The sequence below is a fragment of the Cervus elaphus genome, chromosome 5 (assembly GCF_910594005.1).
Source record: "Cervus elaphus chromosome 5, mCerEla1.1, whole genome shotgun sequence".
In the NCBI taxonomy this organism is placed as follows: domain Eukaryota; kingdom Metazoa; phylum Chordata; class Mammalia; order Artiodactyla; family Cervidae; genus Cervus; species Cervus elaphus.
Window position 1 is genome coordinate 128,476,670 of NC_057819.1, and position 25,717 is coordinate 128,502,386.

The 25,717-nt window shown below is 45.0% G+C and overlaps 1 protein-coding gene across 2 annotated transcripts; it reads left to right on the forward strand.

Moving 5' to 3' along the window:
- Positions 1-191: 191 nt before the first annotated feature.
- On the forward strand, positions 192-25,710 carry LOC122695563 (CMRF35-like molecule 5). Of its 2 annotated transcripts, none has more exons than XM_043905618.1 (4): positions 192-366; positions 3,535-3,864; positions 5,187-5,289; positions 25,251-25,710. In XM_043905618.1, the coding sequence occupies exons 1-4, from the start codon at positions 312-314 to the stop codon at positions 25,303-25,305; spliced, it is 543 nt and encodes a 180-aa protein (XP_043761553.1). In that variant the 5' UTR covers positions 192-311; the 3' UTR covers positions 25,306-25,710. The 2 variants fall into 2 exon arrangements, with proteins under 2 accessions (XP_043761553.1, XP_043761552.1); XM_043905617.1 differs by lacking the exon at positions 25,251-25,710 and adding an exon at positions 7,366-8,365 and having other exon boundaries at positions 194-366.
- Positions 25,711-25,717: the final 7 nt, after the last annotated feature.

Here is a 25,717-nt window from a genome sequence, read left to right on the forward strand (position 1 = left end):
TCCCGCCAGCAGTGATGTCTCGGCTCCTCGTGGGCACACCCACCCGGACCCGGACCACTTGTTCTCCCCAGAGGCACAGAGGTCTGCACACAGCTTTCATCATGTGCTGCAATTCATCCTCTCAATGAATGACTCTCCTTTCTCCTAATATGTAAAATGCAGAAGTAGGTGCTGAAGTGGGAAGTGAACCAGAGACAAGTGCAAAGGAGATTCAGGAAACATCTCTTGAGGCTTGAGGGACATCTGGTGTGTCCACTTCTGACCTTGGCTCCAGGTCCTTGAAGGGCACTGAGAGCGCGTTATCTCCGAGGATGGGAGGCAGGACCACGTGTCTGCTCCCGGCTCTGCTCCTTCTCATCATCCCAGGTGAGTGGGGCGGGGCTTCAGACCCTGGAGTGATTGAGGCAGGAGATCCTGAGGGTCTGTCCTGGGGGAACATGGCAGGGAACGCAGCTGGGTCTTTTTCTTCATCCAGACACTTAGTTGTTAATCAAATATCACGTTTACTATTAATATCTCACAGGTTCTATATTAGGTGCTGGGAAACAAGAAACCAAACCAAACCAAAGTGTCCCCCGCTGTAGGACAGTGTTTTTAAACCTTGGTCATTCTACACAAGCAGATGAATTAAGGAAAATGGGAGTAATGAAGGAATCCACTCCTGAAGAGCTTTTTAAAAGCTTTATTTCTGGCTGCAGTGGGTTGTGGGGGTGCTCAGGGTCTTTCTCTTGGTGTGATGCGCGGGCTTCTCATAGCAGTGACTTCTCTGGTCGCAGAGCACAGGCTCCAGGGGACGCAGGCTCCATCACTGGGGTCCGGCATGGAGTTGCCCACCCCATCCATGGAGTGGGGAATCTTCCTGGACCGGGGTGGAACCCATGCCCCTGCATTGGACCATTGGGGAAGTCCTTAAAGTTTTTATTGTGATTTTTTCCCTCACTATTTTGTTGATTTGGGCATCCCCTGGTAGCTCAGATGGTAAAAAAAAAATTCGCCTCTAAGGCAGGATATCCTGGTTCAACCCCTGGGTCAGGAAGATCCCTTGGAGAAAGGAATAGCAACCTATTCCAATATTCTTGCCTAGAGAATTCCATGACAGACCATGGGGTGGCAAAAAGTCAGACTCGACTTAGCGATAGCACTTTCATTTTAATTTTGCTCTTTAGACATTTTCTGAGCGTGTGGAAATGTTTAACTTCTGTTTTATTATGAATTTCTAGCTTAGTGGAATTATATCCAGAGAAGATTCTCAATGACTTCAGTCCTTGGAAAATTTCAGTGACCTATTTTGCGGCAGTCTCTTTAATGGTCAATTTTTGTAAATGTTCTCTATGTGCTTTCAAAAAACCTGTTGTTTGAAGTTGTTAGATCGTGTTCCACATGCTTCTAGTTCCATCTCAAACTCATGCTGAACAATCACACTGAATATTTTTTTTCATTTGTTTTTATTAGTTGGAGGCTAATTACTTTACAATATTGTGGTGGCTTTTGCCATACATTGACACAAAGGCCATGAGAAAATACTTGAGGAGATAATAGCTGAAAACTTCCCCCAAATGGGGAAGGAAATAGTCACACAAGTTCACGAAACCCAGAAAGTCCCAAACAGGATAAACCCAAGGCAAAACACCCCAAGACACATATTAATCAAATTAACAAAGATCAAACACAAAGAACAAATATTAAAAGCAACAAGGGAGAAACAACATATAACACACAAGGGGATTCCCATAAAGATAACAGCTGATCTTTCAATAGAAACTCTTCAGGCCAGAAGGGAATGGCAGGACATACTTAAAGTAATGAAAGAGAATAACCTACAACACAGATTACTATACCCAGCAAGGATCTCATTCAGATATGAAGGAGAATTCAAAAGCTTTACAGACAAGCAAAATCTGGGAGAATTCAGCACCACCAAACCAGCTCTTCAACAAATGCTAAAGGATCTTCTCTAGACAGGAAACACGGAAAGGTTGTATGAATGTTCATTGACTGTAAAGAAGTGGTCAGCGTTTCTGTGAATGGGTTTGCATTTGCATGCATGCATGCCAAGTTGCTTCAGTCATGTCCAACTCTTTGTGACTCCATGGACCGTAGTCTGCCAGCCTCCTCTGTCCATTGGATTCTCCAGGCAAGAATACTGGAGTGGGTTGCCAAGGCCTCCTCCAGGGGATCTTCCTGACCCAGTAATGGAACTTGTCTCCTGCAGCTCCTGAATTGCAGGTGGATTCTTTACCCCTGAGCCACTGGGAAGCTCCAGGTTTGCGTTGACTTAAGTAACTTTAAATAATTTTTAATGGAGGTCTGATTTAAGTTATTTCCAGTGCTCTGAGTGCCTTTATGCAAGTTTCAGTTCAGTTCAGTTCAGTTCAGTCGCTCAGTCATGTCCGATTCGTTGTGACCCCATGGACTGCAACACGCCAGGCCTCCCTGTCCATCACCAACTCCCGGAGTTTACTCAAACTTGGGTCTATTGAGTCAGTGACGCCATCCAACCATCTCATCCTCTGTCGTCCCCTCCTCCTCCTGCCTTCAATCTTTCCCAGCATCAGGGTCTTTTCCAATGAGTCAGTTCTTCACATCAGGTGGCCAAAATATTGGAGTTTCAGCTTCAGCATCAGTCCTTCCAATGAACATGCAGGACTGACTTCTATTAGGATGGCCTGGTTGGATCTCCTTGCAGTCCAAGGGACTCTCAAGAGTCTTCTTCAACATCACAGTTCAAAAGTATCAATTGTTCAGTGCTGAGCTTTCTTTATAGTCCAACTCTCACATCCATACATGACCACTGGAAAAACCATAGCTTTGACTAGAGGGACCTAGACTGAAAATAATGAGCCAGTGAGTGCTGTCCTGTCCTTGCTTTTATCCTACAAAAGCACTTCTCCCAGGAATTTGGGAGTGGAATTCACAGTTCAGTGAACATAATGGGATGTGTCCTGTATGGAGTCCATAGCACATGGAGCTCCAGTAGCAACCACTGTTTTGGTCAGCTTCAAGGAGGCCCCTGCCGGCACATTTACTACATCATGCCCAGTTTACTACAGCTTACCGGTTTACTACATCGTAACCAGTAGGAACAGCCTCCCTACAGACATGCTAAGGGGGTGTGTCAGCTGGACCTCCTGAGGTCGTCAGTGCAGAGTCATCTTCTGTGGCAATGGGTCCCCTGGCCTTTCCTCCCCATCAGAGCAGAGTAACACAGGGATGGCTGCAAATGGACATGGCTGGAATGGAAAGACTTACTGGCCACAAACAGGGGAAGTGGGGTTAATTACAGGAAGCTGCTCTTGCTCTGTGTCAATGTTTGCGCTTCTTTGAGATCTGCAGCTGTGGTTTTATGGGATTTTCCTGGTGGCTTTGACTAGTATTTTGAAGGGCAAAAGGTCCATCTTGTGGAAGGTGTATTCCTTTCTTGACTGTTTCTCCGCTCAGAAGACCCTTGTGTCTGGTTGAACTATTCACAGTGCAGGAGGCTGTGGCCCTGCCCCCAGGGCGGGAGGTGACAGGTGCATGGATTTGTATTTCCAGGCTCATCTGCCATCTCGGGTCCCAGAGCAGTGAGAGGTGTGGAGCAGGCATCACTGACCGTGCGGTGTCAATACGGCCCTGGGTATGAGTCCTACCCGAAGTGGTGGTGCCGGGGGGCCGCCTGGGGCAGCTGTCGGATCATCATTAAAACCACTGGATCAGAGAAGGAGGTGAAGAAGGGCCGCGTGTCCATCAGGGACAACTGGAAAGACCGCTCATTCACCGTGACCATGGAGAAGCTCAGGCTAGATGATTCAGACACTTACTGGTGTGCGATTGAGAGAGCTGGACCTGACCTGGGGAACCGAGTACAAGTGACCATTGACCCAGGTAAGAGTCTGTGTCCATGTGGACGTGTCTCTTCAGAGCCTGCTCTGTCCAGGGACCCAGCTGGCCCTCAGAGGGAATGTCATAGGGGTGGGGGAGTCCTGAGGTCTCACGGAGCCCCCGCTGACCACCTGGGCTGGGAGGGGCAGGGCTTCCCCTCGACGCTCTCCTGGCTCCAGGGCCTCCTCCGGGACGGGATCAGGCTTTCCCGGCACCTTGCTTTCCTCTGCACAGTCAGAGCTGAGTCTGTTCCCAAGGAGATGAAGGTCGTGGCCCCAGTGTCAGCCCGTGGGCCAAGGGACCCTCCTCTGTGGGACCTGGAGCCCCCGATTCCCACCAGTGCTTTCCTGGGACCCCTGCTGCCCTGGGGGTGTTCCTGCTCTTTCAGAATTCAGGCTTGGGTCTTCAGAGCTGCCATGCCCCCCGCGTGGTCCATATCCCATCTCAGGGGAAAGACCCAGCCCAGTGGGGGATGCTGTGTTTAATTTCGGGGTCTGGAAAGGGCTCCACAGTCAGAAGGCTGCATTTCTGATGCATGAAACCCCATCAGGAGCCATTTACATGTTTGCATTGAATGACACTCTTCCTAAATCCTTCTAGAAGGCAAACACTCCTGGGCTTATCAGCTGAGGCACCATGTTTTGACAGATTTTGTCTGTTGGGCTCTGCCTCTGCTGACTCTCGAACCAGGCAACACCAGCTTACTGGGAACCTCTGGCAAAGAGGGGTGGGCACACAGTCAATAGCTCCCCTACACATACACCTGGAACCTGTGAGGCTCATTCTACTTGCAAAGCAGAGCAGGTTCGTCATCTCATTCAATCCTGACAACATTCCTGAGAGGAACTATGCCCATGGTGGGAGCTTAATAACGTCCTCCAAGTGCAGGCTGTTCCTCGGGACTTTGCTCAGGGCTGGTCCTGACCTTTGATGTCCCAGACCTTGGCTATGTCAGCTGCCTGGTAGCCCCCAGTGTACTCCCGTCCTCATGGATAAGTAGATGGGGGAGGCACTGACCGAGGCCCCGGCGTAAGCAGCTGGAGCGTTTGGATTCAGCTGCCCTCCAGCTGCCCTTGTCCTGAGGTGATCGTGGGCCTCTCTGACCTCCCTGGACCTGTTCCAGCCCCGCTGCCTCTGAGGCTCTGAGTCTCTTGGAGACCAGGGTGACATGAGCAGTCCAGGCTGTCGGCCCCTCCCTTGGCCCGGCTCCAGACTCCTCAGGGCAGGGAGGCCCATGCTTCCCAAATCCCCAGACTCAGTCATGTTTAGGGTGGCGGGCAGTGAGCAGCCAGAGTGGTGTGTAACCTGGTCTGTACTTCTTACAGCACCTACAGAGTTGACCTCCACGCCTGCCACCTCCACGCCTGCCACCTCCAACGCCGACATGTTAACGGCAGCAGTTGCCCCAGGAGAGAATAAAGGGCAACTGTAAGTACCAATTAAGGCTTTTGATCTGCATGAGATGTCCGATTGTCTCATTTAACCAACATATAAGCACTGCGTACCCACTCCCGCCCATCCCTTAAAAAAAAATTATTTATTTTATTTTTTTGGATATGCTCAGTCTTCACGGCTGTGCGTGGCTTTTTCTAGCTGTGGCCCTTTTGGTCCCCGACTGTGACCACCCCACTCCAACAGCAGGTCGTCCAGGTCTGCTGCTGCTGTACCTACCAGTGGCCCAGCCCTCCAATGGAGGCCCCCTTCAGAGTCCCGGCCAGAGCTTGTCTCCCGACCCTCAGGCTCTGTCGAGAGGGCAAGGACCCGGGCTCTCTTCCCACTTGCTCCTGGGCTGCAAGTGTCCTCAGAGTCCCCAGACCTTTCGTCCTGGGCTCAGTGACTTTGGCAGGCGTGTTGCTTCCAACGTTCATCCGTCCCGTTTTTATGGAGTGAACCTCTATGTGGCCTGCGCTGTGTGGGGCTCCGGGGACACAGACAAGGAGCCTCTCCTGTGGAGCTCAGACATTGCGACTCTGAGTCTGGGACTCGGTCGGGACGGCAGCCAGTGCGGATGGCACAGCTGGTGTGTGTGGGCCACAGCGGGGCTCTTGGTCCAGATTCTAGGAGAGCAGGGAAGGCCTGATAAGTCCTGCTTTCCCTAACTTCTGCTATGGCAACAGCAGTGACATCATGTCTCCTGGCGGCTCACAGAGGTTTTCCTGTCACTATTCTGTTAATTCTTTGCCCCTGCCTACGCCACTCATGAGCAGGAATGGACAGAGGCATGTTCCCCATTTACAGAGGAACAAACTGAGTCTCACCCATGACCCTGAGTGCCCTGCCCGGCTGTTGCAGCCAGAGGGGCTTTCTGTACGCTGCGAGGTCCCTTTCACTTCCTCCTTCTCTCTCCCTGGCATTCCCTGCTTCTAGATCTGCCCCGCTTCCTATTACTGGGCCTTCACACAGAATATCTGTGGCCCATCCCCCCACCTTCTTCCTCCAGGAACACTTGCCTTCCCCTGTCACTTTTGCTCTGTGTTTGGCAAGTTTCTTTCTACCGAACGGCTGTGAATAAGTGATCAGTAAGGAATATCTTCATTGAATGGATTGAAGGCACTCGTCAGTGTCAGGCAGGGCCTTTGATGCACATGAGATGGCTAATTCACTCATTTATCCAACAATTAAGCATTGAGCACCCACCCCTACCTATTCCTGTTTTTCCAAGTAATTAGCTTATTTATTTTTGGCTGCTCTGGGTCTTCATTGCTGTACGCAGGCTCTCTCTAGTTGTGGTTGGTGGACTTCTCTTTGCAGTGGCTTCTCTTCTTATGTAGCATGGGCTCTGGGGTGCATGGGCTTCAGAAGATGTACCACAAGGGCTTAGATGCTCTGCAGCATGTGGGATCTTCCTAGACCAGGGATCCAACGCATGACGCCTGCATTGGCAGGTGGATTCTTTATCACTGGACCACCAGAGAAGCCTGCCCATCCCTTTTTTAGGAATACGAGGGGATATGAGGATTATCCAAATATCCAGCGGTCTGCCTTTCAGGTACTTACATTACATAATTTACGTACTTTTTAGAAGTGATTGATTCATGACTTTACTTGACAAATTTCTGTGAAGAGTGAAGAATAAGGGATGATTCTGGTATTAGCTTGGCTGCCATGACAAAGTAACACAGGCCAGGCAGCTTACACAACGTTCATTTCTCACAACTCTGGAGGCCAGGGTCTGCAGTCAAGGTGTCAGCAGAGTTCCTTTCTTCCAAGGTCTCCCTCCTTAGCCGTGTAGATGGCCGTCTTCCTCGATGTGGCATCCTGTGTTCCCCTTTGTGTGTGTCTGTGTTCTAAGCTCCTCTCCTGATGAGGACACTAGTCCTTTCCTGCCCAGGAGAGCAGCAAGGGTCAGAACAGTGAGACATGAAGGAGAGTCTGGGGGTGAAGGCCATTGTCACCCTGGGGTCCTGGGCTGGCCCTCATGTAGGTTATTGGAACCTGGGACCTGGGAGAGCTGGGAGGAGGGGGCCTGGGGGCAACTCACTTCCTGTCCCCGTGTCCCCACAGGCCCCTGCTGGGCAGCGTCCACTTCCTGCTCCTGGTCTTCCTGAAGGTGCCCCTGTTCCTGGGCCTGCTGGGTGCCGTCCTCTGGGTCAACAGGCCTTTGAGGAGCTCTGGGGGGAAGCCCCAGGAAAACGAGTAGCCCCCATGGTCTTCAATGTTATCCAGAGAGAAAGATCCTCAAGGAGAAGAAAAAGGCATTTTTTCAGGCAATGATGGTGGTCAGCGGCACCATGGTGGTTCTCGAGGCAGTGTGGCCTCCTGCCTCAAGAATCAGTCCCCTCGTCCCTGGAAACCTGCTGCTGTGATGCTCGGGCCTGGATCTAGTTTCACCCTTCCCTGCACAGCCTCTGACCTTCTTCATCCTGAGGCCTCCAACACAGGAGAAACTATAGGAAGGAATGGAAGAGCAGATGCCTTTCTTCTGGACCCTGTTCCTTGGAGGACATACATGATCTCAAGTCTGTGCCCCACACAACATAATGCACTTGTTTTTGCATTGTATGCAGGGCAGGGTTTCAGCCAATCATGGGTTTGAGATTCTCTGTGTGTGTGCTGGATTGTGTCCGACTCTTTGTGACCCCATGGACTCTAGCCCACGAGGCTCCTGTGTCCATGGGATTCTCCAGACAAGAATACTGCAGTGGGTTGCCATTTCCTCCTCCAGGGGATCTTCCCGACCCAGGTGTTGATCCCGTGCCTCCTGCATCTCCTGTATTTGCAGGTGGACCACTGAGCCACCTGGGAAATTCTAGACCCCAGGAAAACAGAAAAACTATGCTAAACACTGATAATGCACTAACTGCATGTGAAGATATGAAGCTGTAAGTGGGCAGAGGGACTTTGCTGGTGGTCCAGTGGGTAAGAATCCACCTTGCAATTCAGGGGCTGTGGGTTCGATCACTGGTTGGGGAACCAAGACCGTGCAGTGCAACGAAAGATTCTGCATGACTCAAGGAAGATCCCGGGGGCGATGCAGCCAAATAAAGTATTTTCTTAAAAAGTGGCAGAAGACTCTGGCGTCCCTGCCCTGATGTATTTTGTGTTTGTGTGAAATGAGATTCTAGTCCCAGTGCCATCCCTCACCATACCTGAAGATGAGAGCGACCTCACAGCCTCTCCTTGTCACCCTAAGTCCCCGCCCCGTTAATCTCTCCATTCTCTTCCCTCTCTCGAATGTATTCAGTCTGATTCTCACTTGGGGTCTGCAAGGAGATCCTCCATGCATTTTGGGGATGGTGGAGTAATCCATCAGTCAGACCCTGGAGTTAGAACCGATCAGCGGCTGTGAGCTAGGGTAGGCTGGAGAGGGTGGGGCTTGGAGAGGACTCTTTTTTTATAAAGATCTCTAGACTAAGAATCCTGGGCTATCAATTAAGTTCTTCCTGTGGTTCATTGTGGAGGAAGGGGGCAGGGCCTCAGGGAGCTAGTTTAGAAAAGGTCAATGGTTTTCTTCTTCTCAAGTTCCTCCCTGGGTTTTTACTTTGGGTTGCCTTAAGACCAGAGAGGGAGGCTACTCACTTTGCCACTCTGTACTTGGGGGAGGGGGCTGCACCAGGAGCAGATGGGAAAGTAGCCTCTTTTTCATTTTTAAAAGACTTTTTGTTTTGTATTGGAGCATAGCTGATTAACAATATCGTGATAGCTTCAGGTGAGCAGCAAAGTGACTCAGCCATGCATATTCATGTATCCATTCTCCCCCAAACTCCCCTCCCATCCAGGCTGCCGCATAAGATTGAGCAGAGTTCCCTGTGCTAGACAGGAGGTCCTTGTTGGTTATCCATTTATTATTATTATTTAATTAATTGATTTATTTTAATTGGAGGCTAATTACTTTACAATATTGTGGTGGTTTTTGCCATACATTCACATGAATCAGCCATGGGTGTACATGTGTTCCCCATCCTGAAACCCTCTCCCACCTCCTTCCCCATCCCATCCCTCTGGGTCATCCCAGTGCACCAGCCCTGAGCACCCTGTCTCATGCATCGAACCTGGACTGGCGATCTGTTTCACTTATGATAATATACATGTTTCAATGCTATTCTTTCAAATCATCCCACCCTCGCCTTTTCCCACTGAGTCAAAAGTTTGTTTTTTACATCTGTGTCTCTTTTGCTGTCTCACATATAGGGTCATCATTACCATCTTTCTAAATTCCATATATATGCATTAATATACTATATTGGTGTTTTTCTTTCTGACTTACTTCACTCTGTATAATAGGCTCCAGTTTCATCCACCTCATTAGAACTGATTCAAATGCATTTTTAATAGCTGGGTAATATTCCACTGTGCATATGTAACACAGCTTTCTTATCCATTCATCTGCTGATGGACATCTAGGTTGCTTCCATGTTCTGGCTATTGTAAACAGTGCTGCAATGAACATTGGGTTACACGTGTCTCTTTCAGTTCTGGTTTCCTTGGTGTGTATGCCCAGAAGTGGGATTGCTGGGTCATATGGCAGTTCTATTTCATTTTTTAAGGAATCTCCCCACTGTTCTCCATAGTGGCTGTACTAGTTTGCATTTCCACCAACAGTGTAAGAGGGTTCCCTTTTCTCCACACCCTCTCCAGCATTTATTGCTTGTAGACTTTTGGATAGCAGCCATTCTGACTGGCATGAGATGGTACCTCATTGTGATTTTGATTTGCCTTTCTCTGATAATGAGTGATGTTGAGCATCTTTTCATGTGTTTGTTAGCCATCTGTATGTCTTCTTTGGAGAAATATCTGTTTAGTTCTTTGGCCCATTTTTTGATTGGGTCCTTTATTTTTCTGGAATTGAGCTGCAGGACCTGCTTGTATATTTTTGAGATTAATTCTTTTTCAGTTGCTTCATTTGCTATTATTTTCTCCCATTCTGAAGGCTGTCTTTTCACCTTGCTTATAGTTCCCTTCATTGTGCAAAAGCTTTTAAGTTTAATTGGGTCCCATTTGTTTATTTTTGCTTTTATTTCCATTACTCTGGGAGGTGGGTCATAGAGGATCCTGCTATGATTTATGTCAGAGAGTGTTTTGCCTATGTTTTCCTTTAGGAGTTTTATAGTTTCTGGTCTTACATTTAGATCTTTAATTCATCTTGAGTTTATTTTTGTGTATGATGTTAGAAAGAGTTCTAGTTTCATTCTTTTACAAGTGATTGATGAGTTTTCCCAGCACCACTTGTTAAAGAGATTGTCTTTCTTCCATTGTATATTCTTGTCTCCTTTTTCAAAGATAAGGTGTCCATAGGTGCATGGATTTATCTCTGGGCTTTTATTTTGTTCCATTGATCTATACTTCTGTCTTTGTGCCAGTTTCATAGTGTCTTGATGACTGTAGCTTTGTAGTATAGCCTGAAGTCAGGAGTTTGATTCCTCCAGTTCCATTCTTCTTTCTCAAGATAGCTTTGGCTATTTGAGGTTTTTTGTATTTCCACACAAATTGTGAAGTTATTAGTTCTAGTTCTGTGAAAAATACTGTTGGTAGCTTGAGAGGGATTGCATTGAATCTATAGATAGCTTTTAGTAGTATACTCATTTTCACTATATTGATTCTTCTGATCCATGAACACGTTATATTTCTCCATCTATTTTTGTCATCTTTGGTTTTTTTCATCAGTGTTTTATAGTTTTCTATATATAGATCTTTTGTTTTCTTAGATAGATTTATTCCTAAATATTTTACTCTTTTTGTTGCAATGGTGAATGGAGTTGTTTCCTTAATTTCTCTTTCTGTTTTCTCATTATTAGTGTATAGGAATGCAAGGGATTTCTGTGTGTTAATTTTATATCCTGCAACTTTACTATATTCAGTGATTACCTCTAGTAATTTTCTGGTGGAGTCTTTAGCATTTTCTATGTAGAGGATCATGTCATCTGCAAACAGTGAGAGTTTTATTTCTTCTTTTCCAATCTGGATTCCTTTTATTTCCTTTTCTTCTCTGATTGCTGTGGCTAAAACTTCCAAAACTATGTTGAATAGTAGTGGTGAGAGTGGGCACCCTTGTCTTGTTCTTGACTTTAGGGGCTGCTGCTGTTGCTAAGACACTTCAATTGCGTCAGACTCCTTGTGACCCCATAGATGGCAGCTAACCAGGCTCCTCTGTCCCTGGGATTCTCCAGGCAAGAATACTGGAGTGGGTTGCCATTTCCTTCTCCAGACTTTAGGGGAAATGCTTTCAATTTTTCACCATTGAGGATAATGTTTGCTGTGGGTTTATCATATATAACTTTTATTATGTTGAGGTATGTTCCTTCTATGCCTGCTTTCTGGAGGGCTTTTATAATAAATGGCTGTTGAATTTTGTCAAAGACTTTCTCAGCATCTACTGAGATAATCATATGGTTTTTTATCTTTCAATTTGTTAATGTGGTATATTACATTAATTGATTTGTGAATATTGAAGAATCCTTGCATCCCTGGGATAAAGCCCACTTGGTCATGATGTATGATCCTTTTAATATGTTGTTGGATTCTGTTTGTAGAATTTTGTTAAGGATTTTTGCATCTATGTTCATCAGTGATATTGGCTTATAGTTTTCTTTTTCTGTAGCATCTTTGTCTGGTTTTGGTGTTAGGGTGATGGTGGCCTCATAGGTGAGTTTGGAAGTTTACCTTCCTCTGCAATTTTCTGGAAGAGTTTGAGTAGGATAGGTGTTAGCTCTTCCCTAATTTTTTGATAGAATTCAGCTGCAAAGTCATCTGGTCCTGGGATTTTATTTGTTGGGAGATTTCTGATTATGGTTTCAATTTCAATGCTTGTGATGGGTCTGTTAAGATTTTCTATTTCTTCCTGGTTCAGTTTTGGAAAATTATACTTTTCTAAGAATTTGTCCATTTCTTCCAAGTTTTCCATTTTATTGGCATATAGCTGCTGATAGTAGTCTCTTATGATCCTTTGTATTTCTGTGTTGTCTGTTGTGATTTCTCCATTTCCATTTCTAATTTTGTTGATTTGATTCTTTTCCCTTTTTTTCTTGATGAGTCTAGCTAATGGTTTGTCTATTTTATTTACCTTCTCAAAGAACTAGCTTTTAACTTTGTTGATTTTTGCAATGGTCTCCTTTGTTTCTTTCTGCCCTAATTTTTATGATTTCTTTCCTTCTACTATCTCTGGTGTTCTTCATTTCTTCTTTTTCTGATTGCTTTAGGTGTAGAGTTAGGTTATTTATTTGATTTTTCTCCTGTTTCTTGAGGTAAGCTTGTATTGCTATGAACCTTCCCCTTAGCACTGCTTTTACTGAATCCCATAGGTGTTGGGTTGTTGTGTTTCCATTTCCATTTGTTTCTATGCATATTTTGATTTCTTCTGTGATTTCTTGGTTATTCAGAAGCATGTTGCTTAGCCTCTATATGTTTGTATTTTTATAGTTTTTTTCCCTGTAGTTGACATCTAATCTTACCACATTGTGATCAGAAAAGATGCTTGAGATGATTTCAACTTTTTAAATTTACCAAGGCTATATTTATGGCCCAGGATATGATCTATCCTGGAGAAGGTTCATGTGCACTTGAGAAAAAGGTGAAATTGATTGTTTTGGGGTGAAATGTCCTATAGATATCAGTTAGGTCTAACTGGTCCATTGTATCATTTAAAGTTTGTGTTTCCACCAGTCAGGATGGCTGCTATCCAAAAGTCTACAAGCAATAAATGCTGGAGAGGGTGTGGAGAAAAGGGAACCCTCTTACACTGTTGGTGGGAATGCAAGCTAGTACAGCCGCTATGGAAAACAGTGTGGAGATTTCTTAAAAAACTGGAAATAGAACTGCCATATGACCCAGCAATCCCACTTCTGGGCATACACACTGAGGAAACCAGATCTGAAAGAGACACATGCACCCCAATGTTCATTGCAGCACTGTTTATAATAGCCAGGACATGGAAGCAACCTAGATGCCCATCAGCAGATGAATGGATAAGGAAGCTGTGGTACATATACACCATGGAATATTACTCAGCCGTTAAAAAGAATTCATTTGAACCAGTCCTAATGAGATGGATGAAACTGGAGCCCCTTATACAGAGTGAAGTAAGCCAGAAAGATAAAGAACATTACAGCATACTAACGCATATATATGGAATTTAGAAAGATGGTAATGATAACCCTATATGCAAAACAGAAAAAGAGACACAGAAATACAGAACAGACTATTGAACTATGTGGGAGAATGTGAGGGTGGGATATTTCAAAAGAACAGCATGTATACTTTCTATGGTGAAACAGATCCCCAGCCCAGGTGGGATACATGAGACAAGTGCTCGGGCCTGGTGCACTGGGAAGACCCAGAGGAATCGGGTGGAGAGGGAGGTGGGAGGGGGGATCGGGATGGGGAACGCATGTAAATCCATGGCTGATTCATGTCAATGTATGACAAAACCCACCGAAATGTTGTGAAGTAATTAGCCTCCAACTAATAAAAAATTTAAAAAAATAAAAAAAATAAAAAAAATAAAAAAAAATAAATAAAGTTTGTGTTTCCTTGCTCACTTTCTGTTTAGTTAATCTATCCATAGGTGTGAGTGAGGTATTAAAATCTCCCACTATTATTGTGTTATTAATTTCCTCTTTCACACTTGTTATCATTTGCCTTACATATTGCAGTGCTCCTATGTTGGGTGCATATATATTTATAATTGTTATATCTTCTTCTTGGATTTCTTCTTGGATTGATCCTTTGATCATTATGAAGTGTCCTTCTTTGTCTCTTTTCATGGCCTTTATTTCAAAGTCTATTTTATCTGATATGAGTATTGCGACTCCTGCTTTCTTTTGGTCTCCATTTGCGTGAAATATCTTTTTCCAGCCCTTCACTTTCAGTCTGTATGTGTCCCTTGTTTTGAGGTGGGTCCCTTGTAGAGAGCATATACAGGGGTCTTGTTTTTGTATCCATTCAGCCAATCTTTGCCTTTTGGTTGGGGTACCATTTACACTTAAGGTAATTACCAATAAGTATGATCCCATTGCCATTTACTTTGTTGTTTTGGGTTCGAGTTTATAAACCTTTTCTGTGTTTCCTGTTTAGAGAAGATCCTTTAGCATTTGTTGAAGAGCTGGTTTGGTGGTGCTGAATTCTCTCAGATTTTGCTTGTCTGTAAAGCTTTTGATTTCTCCTTCATATTTGAATGAGATCCTTGCTGGGTACAGTAATCTGGGTTGTAGGTTTTTCTCTTTCATCACTTTAAGTATGTCCTGCCACAAGTGCTCAGGGCTGGTGCACTGGGAAGACCCAGAGGGATGGGATGGAGAGGGAGGCGGGAGGGGGGATTGGGATGGGGAACGCATGTAAATCCATGGCTGATTCATGTCAATATATGGCAAAAAACCACTACAATATTATAATTAGCCTCCAACTAATAAAAATAAATGGGAAAAAAAAAATATGTCCTGCCATTCCCTTCTGGCCTAAAGAGTTTCTATTGAAAGATCAGCTGTTATCCTTATGGGAATCCCTTTGTGTGTTATTTGTTGTTTTTCCCTTGCTGCTTTTAATATTTGTTCTTTGTGTTTGATCTTCATTAATTTGATTAATATGTGTCTTGGGGTGTTTTACCTTGGATTTATCCTGTTTGGGACTCTCTGGGTTTCTTGGACTTGGGTGGCTATTTCCTTCCCCATTTTAGGGAAGTTTTCAACTATTATCTCCTCAAGTATTTTCTCATGGCCTTTCTTTTTGTCTTCTTCTTCTGGGACTCCTATGATTCAAATGTTGGGGTGTTTAACATTGTCCCAGAGGTCTTTGAGGTTGTCCTCATTTCTTTTAATTCTTTTCCCCTCTCAGCTTCATTTATTCCCACCATTCTATCTTCCACCTCACTTATTCTATCTTCTGCCTCAGTTATTCTACTGTTGGATTTCTCCAGAGTGCTTTTGATCTCAGTTATTGCATTATTCATTATTGACTGACTCTTTTTTATTTCTTATAGGTCCTTGTTAAACTTTTCTTGCATTTTCTCAATCCTTGTCTCCAGACTATTTATCTGCAACTCCATTTTGTTTTCAAGATTTTGGATCATTTTCACTATCATTATTCTGAATTCTTTTTCAGGTAAACTCCCTATCTCCTCTTCTTTTGTTTGGTTTGGTGGGCATTTATCATGTTCCTTTACCTGCTGAATATTTCTCTGCCTTTTCATCTTGTTTAGATTGCTGTGTTTGGGGTGGCCTTTCTGTATGCTGGAAGTTTGTGGTTCCTCTTTATTGTGGAGGTTCCTCCCTGTGGGTGGGGTTTGACGAGTGGCTTGTCAAGGTTTCCTGGTTCAGGAAGCTTGTGTCGGTGTTCTGGTGGGTGGAGCTGGATCTCTTCTCTCTGGAGCGCAATGAAGTGTCCAGTAGCGAGTTTTAAAGTATCTATGGGTTTTGTGTGACTCTCAGGGTTATGTTCCTGCGTTGATGGAGAATTAGCTTGGTGCTTCTTGCTCTGAAATTTGTTGGCTCTTGAGTGGAGCTTGGTTTCAGTGTAGGTATGGAGGCTTTTGGATGAGCTCTTGTCAATTAATGTTCCCTGGAGTCAGGAGTTCTCTGGCATTCTCAAGTTTTGGATTTAAGACTCCTGCCTCTGGCTTTCAGTCTTATTCTTACAGTAGCCTCAAGACTTCTCCATCCATACAGCACTGATGATAAAACATCTAGGTTAATGGTGAAAAGATTCTCCATAGTGAGGGACACCCAGAGAGGTTCACAGAGTTAAATGGAGAAGAGAAGAGGGAGGAGAGAGATAGAGGTGACCAGGAGGAGAGGAGGGGGAGTCAAAAGGAGAGAGACCAATCTAGCCAATAATCAGTTCCCTAAGTGTTCTCCATAGCCTGGAACACCCAAAGAGATTCACAGAGTTAAATAGAGAAGAGAAGGGGAAGGGAGGAGATAGAGGTGACCTGGGGGAGAAAAAGGAGAATCAAAAGGGGAGAGAGCAATCAAACCAGTAATCACACTCCTAGGTAAAAATGAGTAGTGAAGATTGGATTCTTAATGGTACAAAATTGATAACAAATACCAAAAAGAAAATTAAAAATCTAGATTAGAGTTTAGACTCTCAAAAATACAGTATTAAAAAAACAAAACAAAATTGCAAAAATTATAAAATATATATATATGAAATTTGCTTTAAAAATAGGGTCTTTTTTTGCAAGGTAATAGTAGGTTTTAAAAATGAAAATTAAAGGAGTAATAAAGAACTTAAAAATTAAAAAAATTTAAAAATGATAATAGTAAAATATATTTAGGAATTTCTCTGAAGCTGTTGAGGGCAGTGTGGGGTCAGTTCAGTTTCAGATAGTTCCTTGTTCCAGCTTATATTTTTTCTCAAGGTCTATAGGCCCCTTCCAATGTAGTCAATGCTAACTACAGGTTTTAATATGTTGCACCTGTCACTTCTAAAGCAGTTCCCTTTTCTTTATTTGGCTCCCTCTGTTTGCAAGCCTGTTCAGCATCTAATTTCCATCCTGACACAAGGGTGGTCATTTATTTAGGCTCACTTGTTCAGTCGTGCTGTGGGGAGGTAGGAATGCTGCAAACAAACATCACTGGCATGCGTGGGGAGTGCTCGCTGTGTCTGGGCCACACTGGGTTTGCTCCCACTCACGGCGTGTGTGCTTTCCCAGTCTACACTGCTCAGGCTCCAGGTTGCTCTGCAGGGGAACTGTCTAAAGCGGGCCCTGGGTTACATGCACATCCCAGGTCTAAGCCGCTCAGGTTCAGGTTCTCAGGTACTCCACAAAGGCACAGACTCGGTTGGGCCTGCATTTTGTGTCCTTCCCAGGTCCGAGCAGCTCAGGTGCCCAGGTGCTTGGTGAGCGTGCTCTCCCCAGGTGGGCGATGCATCTTATCATCTCCCCGGTCCCAGAGGCTGGGTTTCCTGGGTGCACTGCAAGAACGCTGTCTCAGGTGTGCCATGTGTCTTCTCTGGGAAGCTGATCTCTGACTGCGACTCTCCTGGAGGATGTCAACCATCCAGGATCCCAGGAAGAGTTGGTTAGCAACTGGGAGCCTGCTCACAGTTTGGTGGAGGGTGCCATCTCTGGTGCCGAGATTGCCCCTCACCTTCCGGCTCTGGCTGTCACCCGCCTGCCTCTCTGCCTCTGGCAGGGGATGGGCCAGTCTGCAGCTGGCTAGCTCTCTTCTGGTGTTCGCTCAGTCCTTTGTTCTGTGAGTGGGCCAGTTTGTGCCTTAGAGCTTTTCGCAGGAAAGTTTTCTCTCTTTCTGTCTCGCTGTCTTTTTTTTCTCTCTCTGGCTATCCCACAGTTTAGGTTGCTGTCTCACATTAGCTCCCTCAGATTGTCCTCAGGGCATTCAGGCCTGGTCCTTACCCTTAACATGCAGCCCATGCCTCCCTGTTCAGGTCCCGCTTGCTGGTGGTGGACGCGAGCATCTGGGCTACTTCTCTGCTGGGAGTTCTGGTTAGGTGCACAATCTGTGGGATTTTTTTTCCCTCCCAGTTATGTTGCCCTCTGAGAGTCCAAACCTCCCTGCAGACCCACCAGTGAGAGGGTTTCCTGGTGTTTGGAAACTTCTCCTCCTTCATGACTCCCTCCCTGGGACGGGTCTCCATCCCTAACTCTTTTGTCCCTCTTTTTATGTTTTATATTTTGTCCTACCTCCTTTTGAAGAGAATGGGCTGCCTTTCTGGGTGCCTGATGTCCTCTGCCAGCATTCGAAAGTTGTTTTGTGGAATTTGTTCAGTGTTCAAATGATCTTTTTAGGAATATATGGTCGAGAAAGTGGTCTCCCTGTCCTATTCCTTTGCTATCTTATGACCGCCCCTGGTTATCCATTTTGAATACAGCAGTGTGTACATGTCTATCCCAAACTTCCTAACTATCCTTTCCCCTGCAACCATACATTCATTCTCTAAGTCTGGGAATCTCTTTCTGTTTTTTAAGTAAAATCATTTGTATCATTTAAGATTCCACAAGGATGTCAAGCGATATTCTCTGAGAAGTCTTTTTTTCTAATCTGTTAGAGATGAAACCTTGAGACTCTCTCTTGCCCTCTGAGAGAGGAGGGGCACATAGGAGAGAGACCAATATTTCAGCCTCCTGTCCTGCCATCCAGCTGAAGATTTTGCCTTCATGTAGCTAAAGCTCAGGTGGGACATTGGCTGTATTCAAAGACAAAATGAGGTTGGGGAGGCCCACCCCAGACTTCCCAAAGACTCTGCTGACACAAGGGAATATCAGAGGGGCCATGTGTGGGGGCCCCAGCTTGAGTACCCCAGAGGATAGAGTTATCAGGTTTAGCAAATAAAATTGCAGCACACTGGGGCTTCCCTGGCTTCCCTGGTGGCTAAGACTCCATCTTCCAGTGCAGGGGATGTGGGTTCGATCACTGATTGTGGAGCTAAGATCCCACAGGCCTCTTTGCCAAAATAACAAAACAAATAAAACAGAAGCAATGTTTTAAAGCAATGAAGACTTTAAAGTGTTCTACATTATTTAAAAAGTCTTGAAAAAAACCCCACATATTAAAGAATCCACCTGCAATGTGGGAGACTGGATTGGATCCCTGGGTTGGGGAGATCCCCCAGAGGTGGACATGGCAACCCACTCCACTATTTGTGCCTGGGAAATCCCATGGACAGAGGAGCCTGGTGGGCTACAGTCCATGGGGTCACAGAGAGTCAGACATAACTGAGCAAGTAAGCACATCACCTCACCGTGATATTCACAGGGTGAGATATTCTCATAGCTCACACAACAGTCTAGGTACCCCAGCAGTATTGCAACAATGCAGTCAGGCCCCTGCGTCCTTGCTCATTTTACACTAGTCTCTGCCCAGCATCCCCGTCAAGGCCCCTCTGCCTGGAACCAGCTGGGACTCTTGTCCGTCCTTCAGTGGCACATGCAGCAGCTCTCTCCTGGCACAATGTGCATTCTTCTGCTACAGTGTTTATGAGACATCACAGACTGTGTTGTGTGCCAAGGCATCTCCTATCCTGAGAACACTGCAGATCAAGAGTCAAGAGGAAATTCTCTGTATCAGATGGGGACCAGGCAGGTCCTGGAGGCACCAGCTGGTCGCATTCATGAGTAGACCAGATCCTGTGATCTGGGGCATCAATGGACTGCAGAAGGAAGGCACATGGCTGGATCAGATGGTTCTGTGTGGTGTGCTGAACCTCCTGTAAGTGAATAGCTCCAGCACTTGGATAAATGTAGGGGAGACCCAAAAGCAGTGGTTCTCACGGAGGTGTTTTGCCATCACCCCCCTTCCCCTGCTCCCAGAGGACATTAGGCTGGGTCTGGAGACATTTTTGATTATCACTGGGGGAGGAGGTGTAATCGGCATCTGGTGGGTAGAGGCCGGGAATGTTGCTTAACACAGGAAGGTCCCTATGAAAAAGAATGATCTGGCCCCATGTGTCCACAGTGTCAACGTTGAGAAACCCAGCATAATCCAAGCATGGAAGAGGGGAACTTTTTTTTCTAGTGGATATAACTTCAAGCAGTGGACATGTTTGCTAACTCTGCCTGAGTGGGCAGACGGCCAGAGGAATGAGGCTGCCTGGGGTCCTGGGCAGGTGCTAACACTCCTCTGAATGATCAGGAAGGTTGATACTGTGCTCACAGTCAAAAGTTCCAGTGTGGATTTCCTCAAGAACCTGTTAGAATTCCCTGGAGGTCCAGACTCTCTCTCTCTGCATAGACACAGAGACAGAGTCACAGTAAGAAGGTGCCTATCTGCAAGCCAAGACAGACCCTCATGATCTCCTGCCCAACCTCAATCACTCCAGTGTCTAAAGCACCAGCCCCACTCACCTGGGATGATGAGAAGGAGCAGAGCAGGGAGCAGCCACGTGGTCCAGCCTCCCATCCTTGGTGGTAACACATGCTCAATACCCTTCAAGGATGCAAAGCCAAGGTCAAGAGTGGACACCCTGGATGTCCTTAAGGTTTAAGTGAAGCTGCTTGAATCTCCTTTGCACTTGTCTTTGATTCACTTCCCACTGTCAGCACCTACTTCTGCATTTTATATATTAGGAGGAAAGGGCGTCACTCTTTGAGAAGATGAATTGCAGCAGGTGATGGGAGCTGTGTCCAGAAAGACAAAGACAAACACCATATGATTTCATATATAAAGGAAATCAACCCTGAATATTCATTGGAAGGACTGATGCTGCGGCTCTAAAACTCTGGCCACCTGATGCAAAGAACTGACTCATTGGAAAAGACCCTAATGCTGGGAAAGATTGAAGGCAGGAGGAGAAGCGGGTAATAGAGGATGAGATGGTTGGATGGTATCACCAACTCAAAGGACATGAGTTTGGGCAAACTCAGGAAGATAGTGAAGGACAGGGAAGCCTGGCATGTGGCAGTTCATGGGGTCATAAAGATTTGGACCCGACTTACCAACTGAACAATAACACTTATATGTGGAATCTAAAATATGGGAAAAATAAACATATCTACAAAACAGAAACAGACTCACAGATGCCGAGGATAGACTTGTGGTTGCCAAGGGGGAGGGTGGTTTGGGAGCGAAGGACTGGGAGTGTGGGTTTAGCATCTGTAAACTACTTTTTTTGTAGGATGGGTAAACAGCAAGTATATTCTACTGGATAGCACAGGGAACTATATTCAATATCCTGTGATAAACCATAAGGGAAAAAGAATATATATATGTATATAAATATATAAATTCTATATGTGTATAACTGAGTCACTTTGCTGTCAGCAGAGATTGGCACAACATCATAAATCACCTATACTTCAATTAAAAAATAAAATTGAAAGAACCATTAAAAACATTAGGTCCCGGACTGACCTATAGCACAACTGTTCTTCTTGATAAAGGAAACGTGTGTCCCTCTAACTGCTGAGAAGGAGGTGCATAGATGTTTACTGAAGGCGAGAACAGCGTGAGGACTGGCATCTAAACAGGACTAGTAGAATGAGGTGGAGCCGTCGCTGGGCTTGATGTGCCCCCCAGCCTCCTGACTCTGTGATCGGCTCTAGGTCAGAAACAAGAAGGAACAGAAGGGTACACGGCACACACACACATTCACGGCATTGCAAGAGTTGTGTGTGTGTGTGTGTGTGTGTGTGTGTGTGATCAGCCACTCAGTCATGCCCGACCCTTTGCGACCCCATGGGCTGTAGCCCACCAGGTCCCTCTGTCCATGGGGTTGAAAGAGATACAGCTTTCCATTTACTTATATTTCTCTCTCTCAATAGAATTTTAAAGTGATTAAAAATACAAACACATTTCCCATATGAATCACCCTGTGATTCCTAGATTCCTGAGATTCCTAGAATGAATCAAACTTGATCACATTGTACCATTCTTTTAAAGTACTTCCCCAAATTTATCTTTGATTTTTTTTATAGAAGAACCTTTGCACCAATGCCTATCAATGAGATTGGACTATATTTTCTTTTTTTTTTATATTTTCTTTCTCATAAATGTTCTCTTGATCAGGTTGTCATATCAGTATTACTCTGACTTCACCCCAAAATGTTCCTTCTTTCCACCCCAAAATGTTCCATTCCAGGCCTGGAATGGTTTCCATTGTGTTGGAAGTATCTGTTCCTTGAAGCTTTGGAAGGACAAATCACTGGGGTTTGTCCATCATTTTGAGGGTTGGAGTGGGGACTGGAGGGAATAAATAGTTCCTTGGTAACATTCTCAGATTTTTTCATAGCATTTTTAAGAAAATAATTTTATTTATTTATTTGGCTGTTCTCCTTGCTGCGTGGGCTTTTCTTTAGTTGCAGAGACTGGGGGCTAGGCTCCAGTGGCGGTGCACGAGCTCCTCATTGCTGTGGCTTCTCCTGTTGTGAGCAGGGGCCCTAGAGCACAGGCTCAGTAGTCATGGCCCACGGGACACGCGGGATCTTCCGGGACCGGGGATCAAACCCGTGTCTCCTGAATTGCCAGGAGGATTCTTTACCACTGAACTATCAGGGAAGCCCTTTCTACAGTATTTTGAAGATTTCTATTTCATCTGCAGTAAGCTTAGGTAATGTATATTTCCCTAGAAAATTGCTGGTCTAATCTCAGTTTATGAGCATACTTGTAAATATTTTTTTTCGAAATGCTCTCGTGAGATTCTTTTAATTTTCTCTTTATCTGGGAATATTCTCTTTTTAAAATTCCTCTGTTGTATTGTCTTTTTTCCCCCACATTTTCCTCCACTCCACAAAAGGTCAGTCCTTGGGTTTGTTCATGGTTTTACTGCTTTTCTGTTTTAAAATTCACTAAATTCTGCTTTTATCTTTTTGAGAGAGAGAGAAAGAGAGAGAGGGAGAAAGAGAGAGATGGAGGGAAAGGGAGAGAAATCTTCCTCTTGTAATAAGATCATCATCCTATCAGAACAGGGTCCCGCCCTCATGACCTCATCTAAACTGTTTACCTCCAACTGGGATTGGAAAGAGACACAGATGTTTGGTCCATGATGGATGACTGACAGACATCTTCAAACTTAAATCAGGGATTTCCCTGGTGGTCCAATGGTAAAGACTCCATGCCCCCAATGCGAGGGAGCTGAGTTCAATTCCTGGTGGAGGAACTAGGATCTCACATGCTGTGTGGCCCAGCCAAGAAAATTTAAAGACAACAGTAATAACAAAACAAGCCAGGCTCGGATCTTCATCCCCAAACCATCTTTTCCCACTCCAGTTTATTTCGATTTCATTCTTCCCATTGTTCCCCAAACTGGAGCGATACTCTTGACCCCTCTCTTTTGCTCATACACCATATCTGGTCTGTTAAAATGTCCTTCCTTCAAAATACCAATCTCCAGGACCTAACCACTCCCTCCCCTGCTCTTAATTTGAGAGCCAGTCATCATCAACTCTTGGACTTTTGCAGACTAACTGGTCTCCTGGTTCTCACGTTAGACCCTCTTCCTCATCTGAACGGTATACTCAGTTCAGTTCAGCTGCTCAGTCATGTCTGACTCTTTGCAGCACGCCAACCCCATGGACTGCCTCCAGGCCTCCCTGTCCATCACCAATTCCTGGAGCCTACTCAACCTCATGTCCATTGCGTCAGTGATGCCCTCCAACCATCTTATCCTCTGTTGTCCCCTTTTCCTCCTGCCTTCAATCTTTCCCAGCATCAGGGTCTTTTCCAATGAGTCAGTTCTTTGCATCAGGTGGCCAAAGTATTGGAGCTTCAGCTTCAGCATCAGTCCTTCCAATGAATATTCAGGACTGATTTCCTTTAGGATGGACTGGTTGGATCTCCTTGCAGTCCAAGAGACTCTTGAGAGTCTTCTCCAACACCACAGTTCAAAAGCATCAATTCTTCAGTACTCAGCTTTCTTTATAGTCCAACTCTCACATCCATACGTGATGTGGAAAAACCATAGCCTTGACTAGACGGACCTTTGTTAACAAAGTAATGTCTCTGCTTTTTAATATGCTGTCTAGGTTGGTCATAACTTTCCTCCAAGGAGTAAACGTCTTTTAATTTCATGGCTGCAATCACCATCTGCAGTGATTTTGGAGCCCAGAAAAATAAAGTCAGCCACTGTTTCCACTGTTTCCCCATCTATTTGCCATGAAGTGATGGGACCGGATGCCATGATCTTAGTTTTCTGAATGTTGAGCTTTAAGCCGACTTTTTCACTCTCCTCTTTCACTTTCATCAAGAGGCTCTTTAGTTCTTCTTCACTTTCTGCCATAAGGGTGGTGTCATCTGCATATCTGGGGCTATTGATATTTCTCCCGGCAATCTTGATTCCAGCTTGTGCTTCCTCCAGCCCAGAATTTCTCATGATGTACTCTGCATATAAGTTAAATAAGCAGGGTGACAATATACAGCCTTGACGTACTCCTTTTCCTATTTGGAACCAGTGTGTTGTTCCATGTCCAGTTCTAACTGTTGCTTCCTGACCTGCATACAGGTTTCTCAAGAGGCAGGTCAGGTGGTCTGGTATTCCCATCTCTTTCAGAATTTTCCACAGTTTGTTGTGATCCACACGGTCAAAGGCTTTGGTGTAGTGAATAAAGCAGAAATAGTTATTTTTTTGGAACTCTCTTGCTTTTTCAATGATCCAGCAGACATTGGCAATTTGGTCTCTGGTTCCTCTGCCTTTTCTAAATCCAGCTTGAACATGTGGAAGTTTATGGTTCATGAAGCCTGGCTTGGAGAATTTTGAGCATTACTTTATTAGCATGTGAGATGAGTGCAATTGTGCAGTAGTTTGAACATTCGTTGGCACTGCCTTTCTTTGGGATTGGAATGAAGACTGACCTTTTCCAGTCCTGTGGCCACTACTGAGTTCCAGATTTGCTGGCATATTGAATGCAGCACTTTCACAGCATCATCTTTTAGGACTTGAAATAACTCAACTGAAATTCCATCACCTCCACTAGCTTTGTTCATAGTGATGCTTCCTAAGGTCCACTTGACTTCACATTCCAGGATGTCTGGCTCTAGGTGAGTGATCACACCATAGTGATTATCTGGGTCATGAAGATCTTTTTGGTACAGTTCTTCTGTGTATTCTTACCACCTCTTCTTAATATCTTCTGCTTCTGTTAGGTCCACACCATTTTTGTCCTTTATTGTGGTCATCTTTGCATGAAATGTTCCCTTGGTATCTTTAATTTTCTTGAAGAGATCTCTAGTCTTTCCCATTCTATTGTTTCCCTCTATTTCTTTTCATTGATCACTGAGGGAAGGCTTTCTTATCTCTCCTTGCTATTGTTTAGAACTCTGCATTCAAATGGGTATATATTTCCTTTTCTCCTTTGCCTTTAGCTTCTCTTCTTTTCTCAGCTATCTGTAAGGCCTCCTCAGACAACCATTTAGCCATTTTGCATTTCTTTTTCTTGGGGAGGGGATAGTCTACTCTCCATTTATTAAAAAGATTTTTTTTTTCCATCTGGACCATTTTTAAAGTCTTTACTGAATGTGTTACAATATTGTTTCTGTTCTATGTTTTGGGTTTTTGGCTACAAGACATGTGGTATCTCAGTCCCCCAACCAGAGATTGAACCTACACCCCCTGCATTGAAAGGCGAAGTCTTAACCATTGGACCATCAGGGAAGTCCCTATTCTGCATTTAACAGCAAGAATGATGCTGTGGAAACAAACATGGGATCATGCCACTCCTCTGCTCAAAACCCTCCAAGGTCCCCACTGCACTCTTGAGTTTCTCTGTGACATCATGTCCAGCTAATCTCCCTCCATTCCGTCCTTGGCAGCCTCACTGGCCTCACGATGCCCTTGATCTGTGCCATCAAGGGCCAAGACAGAGCCAGCCTCACAGGGGTACAGTTGGTGTAGCATCAGCAGACTTCACACTTAGAAGGGCCACATGCTTGGCTGATATTCCTTTGCTGCCATCTTGAAATTCTTTTTTTTTTTTTTTTTTTAGTATTTCTTTATTTATTTGACTGCACTGGGTCTTAGTCGTGGCACTCAG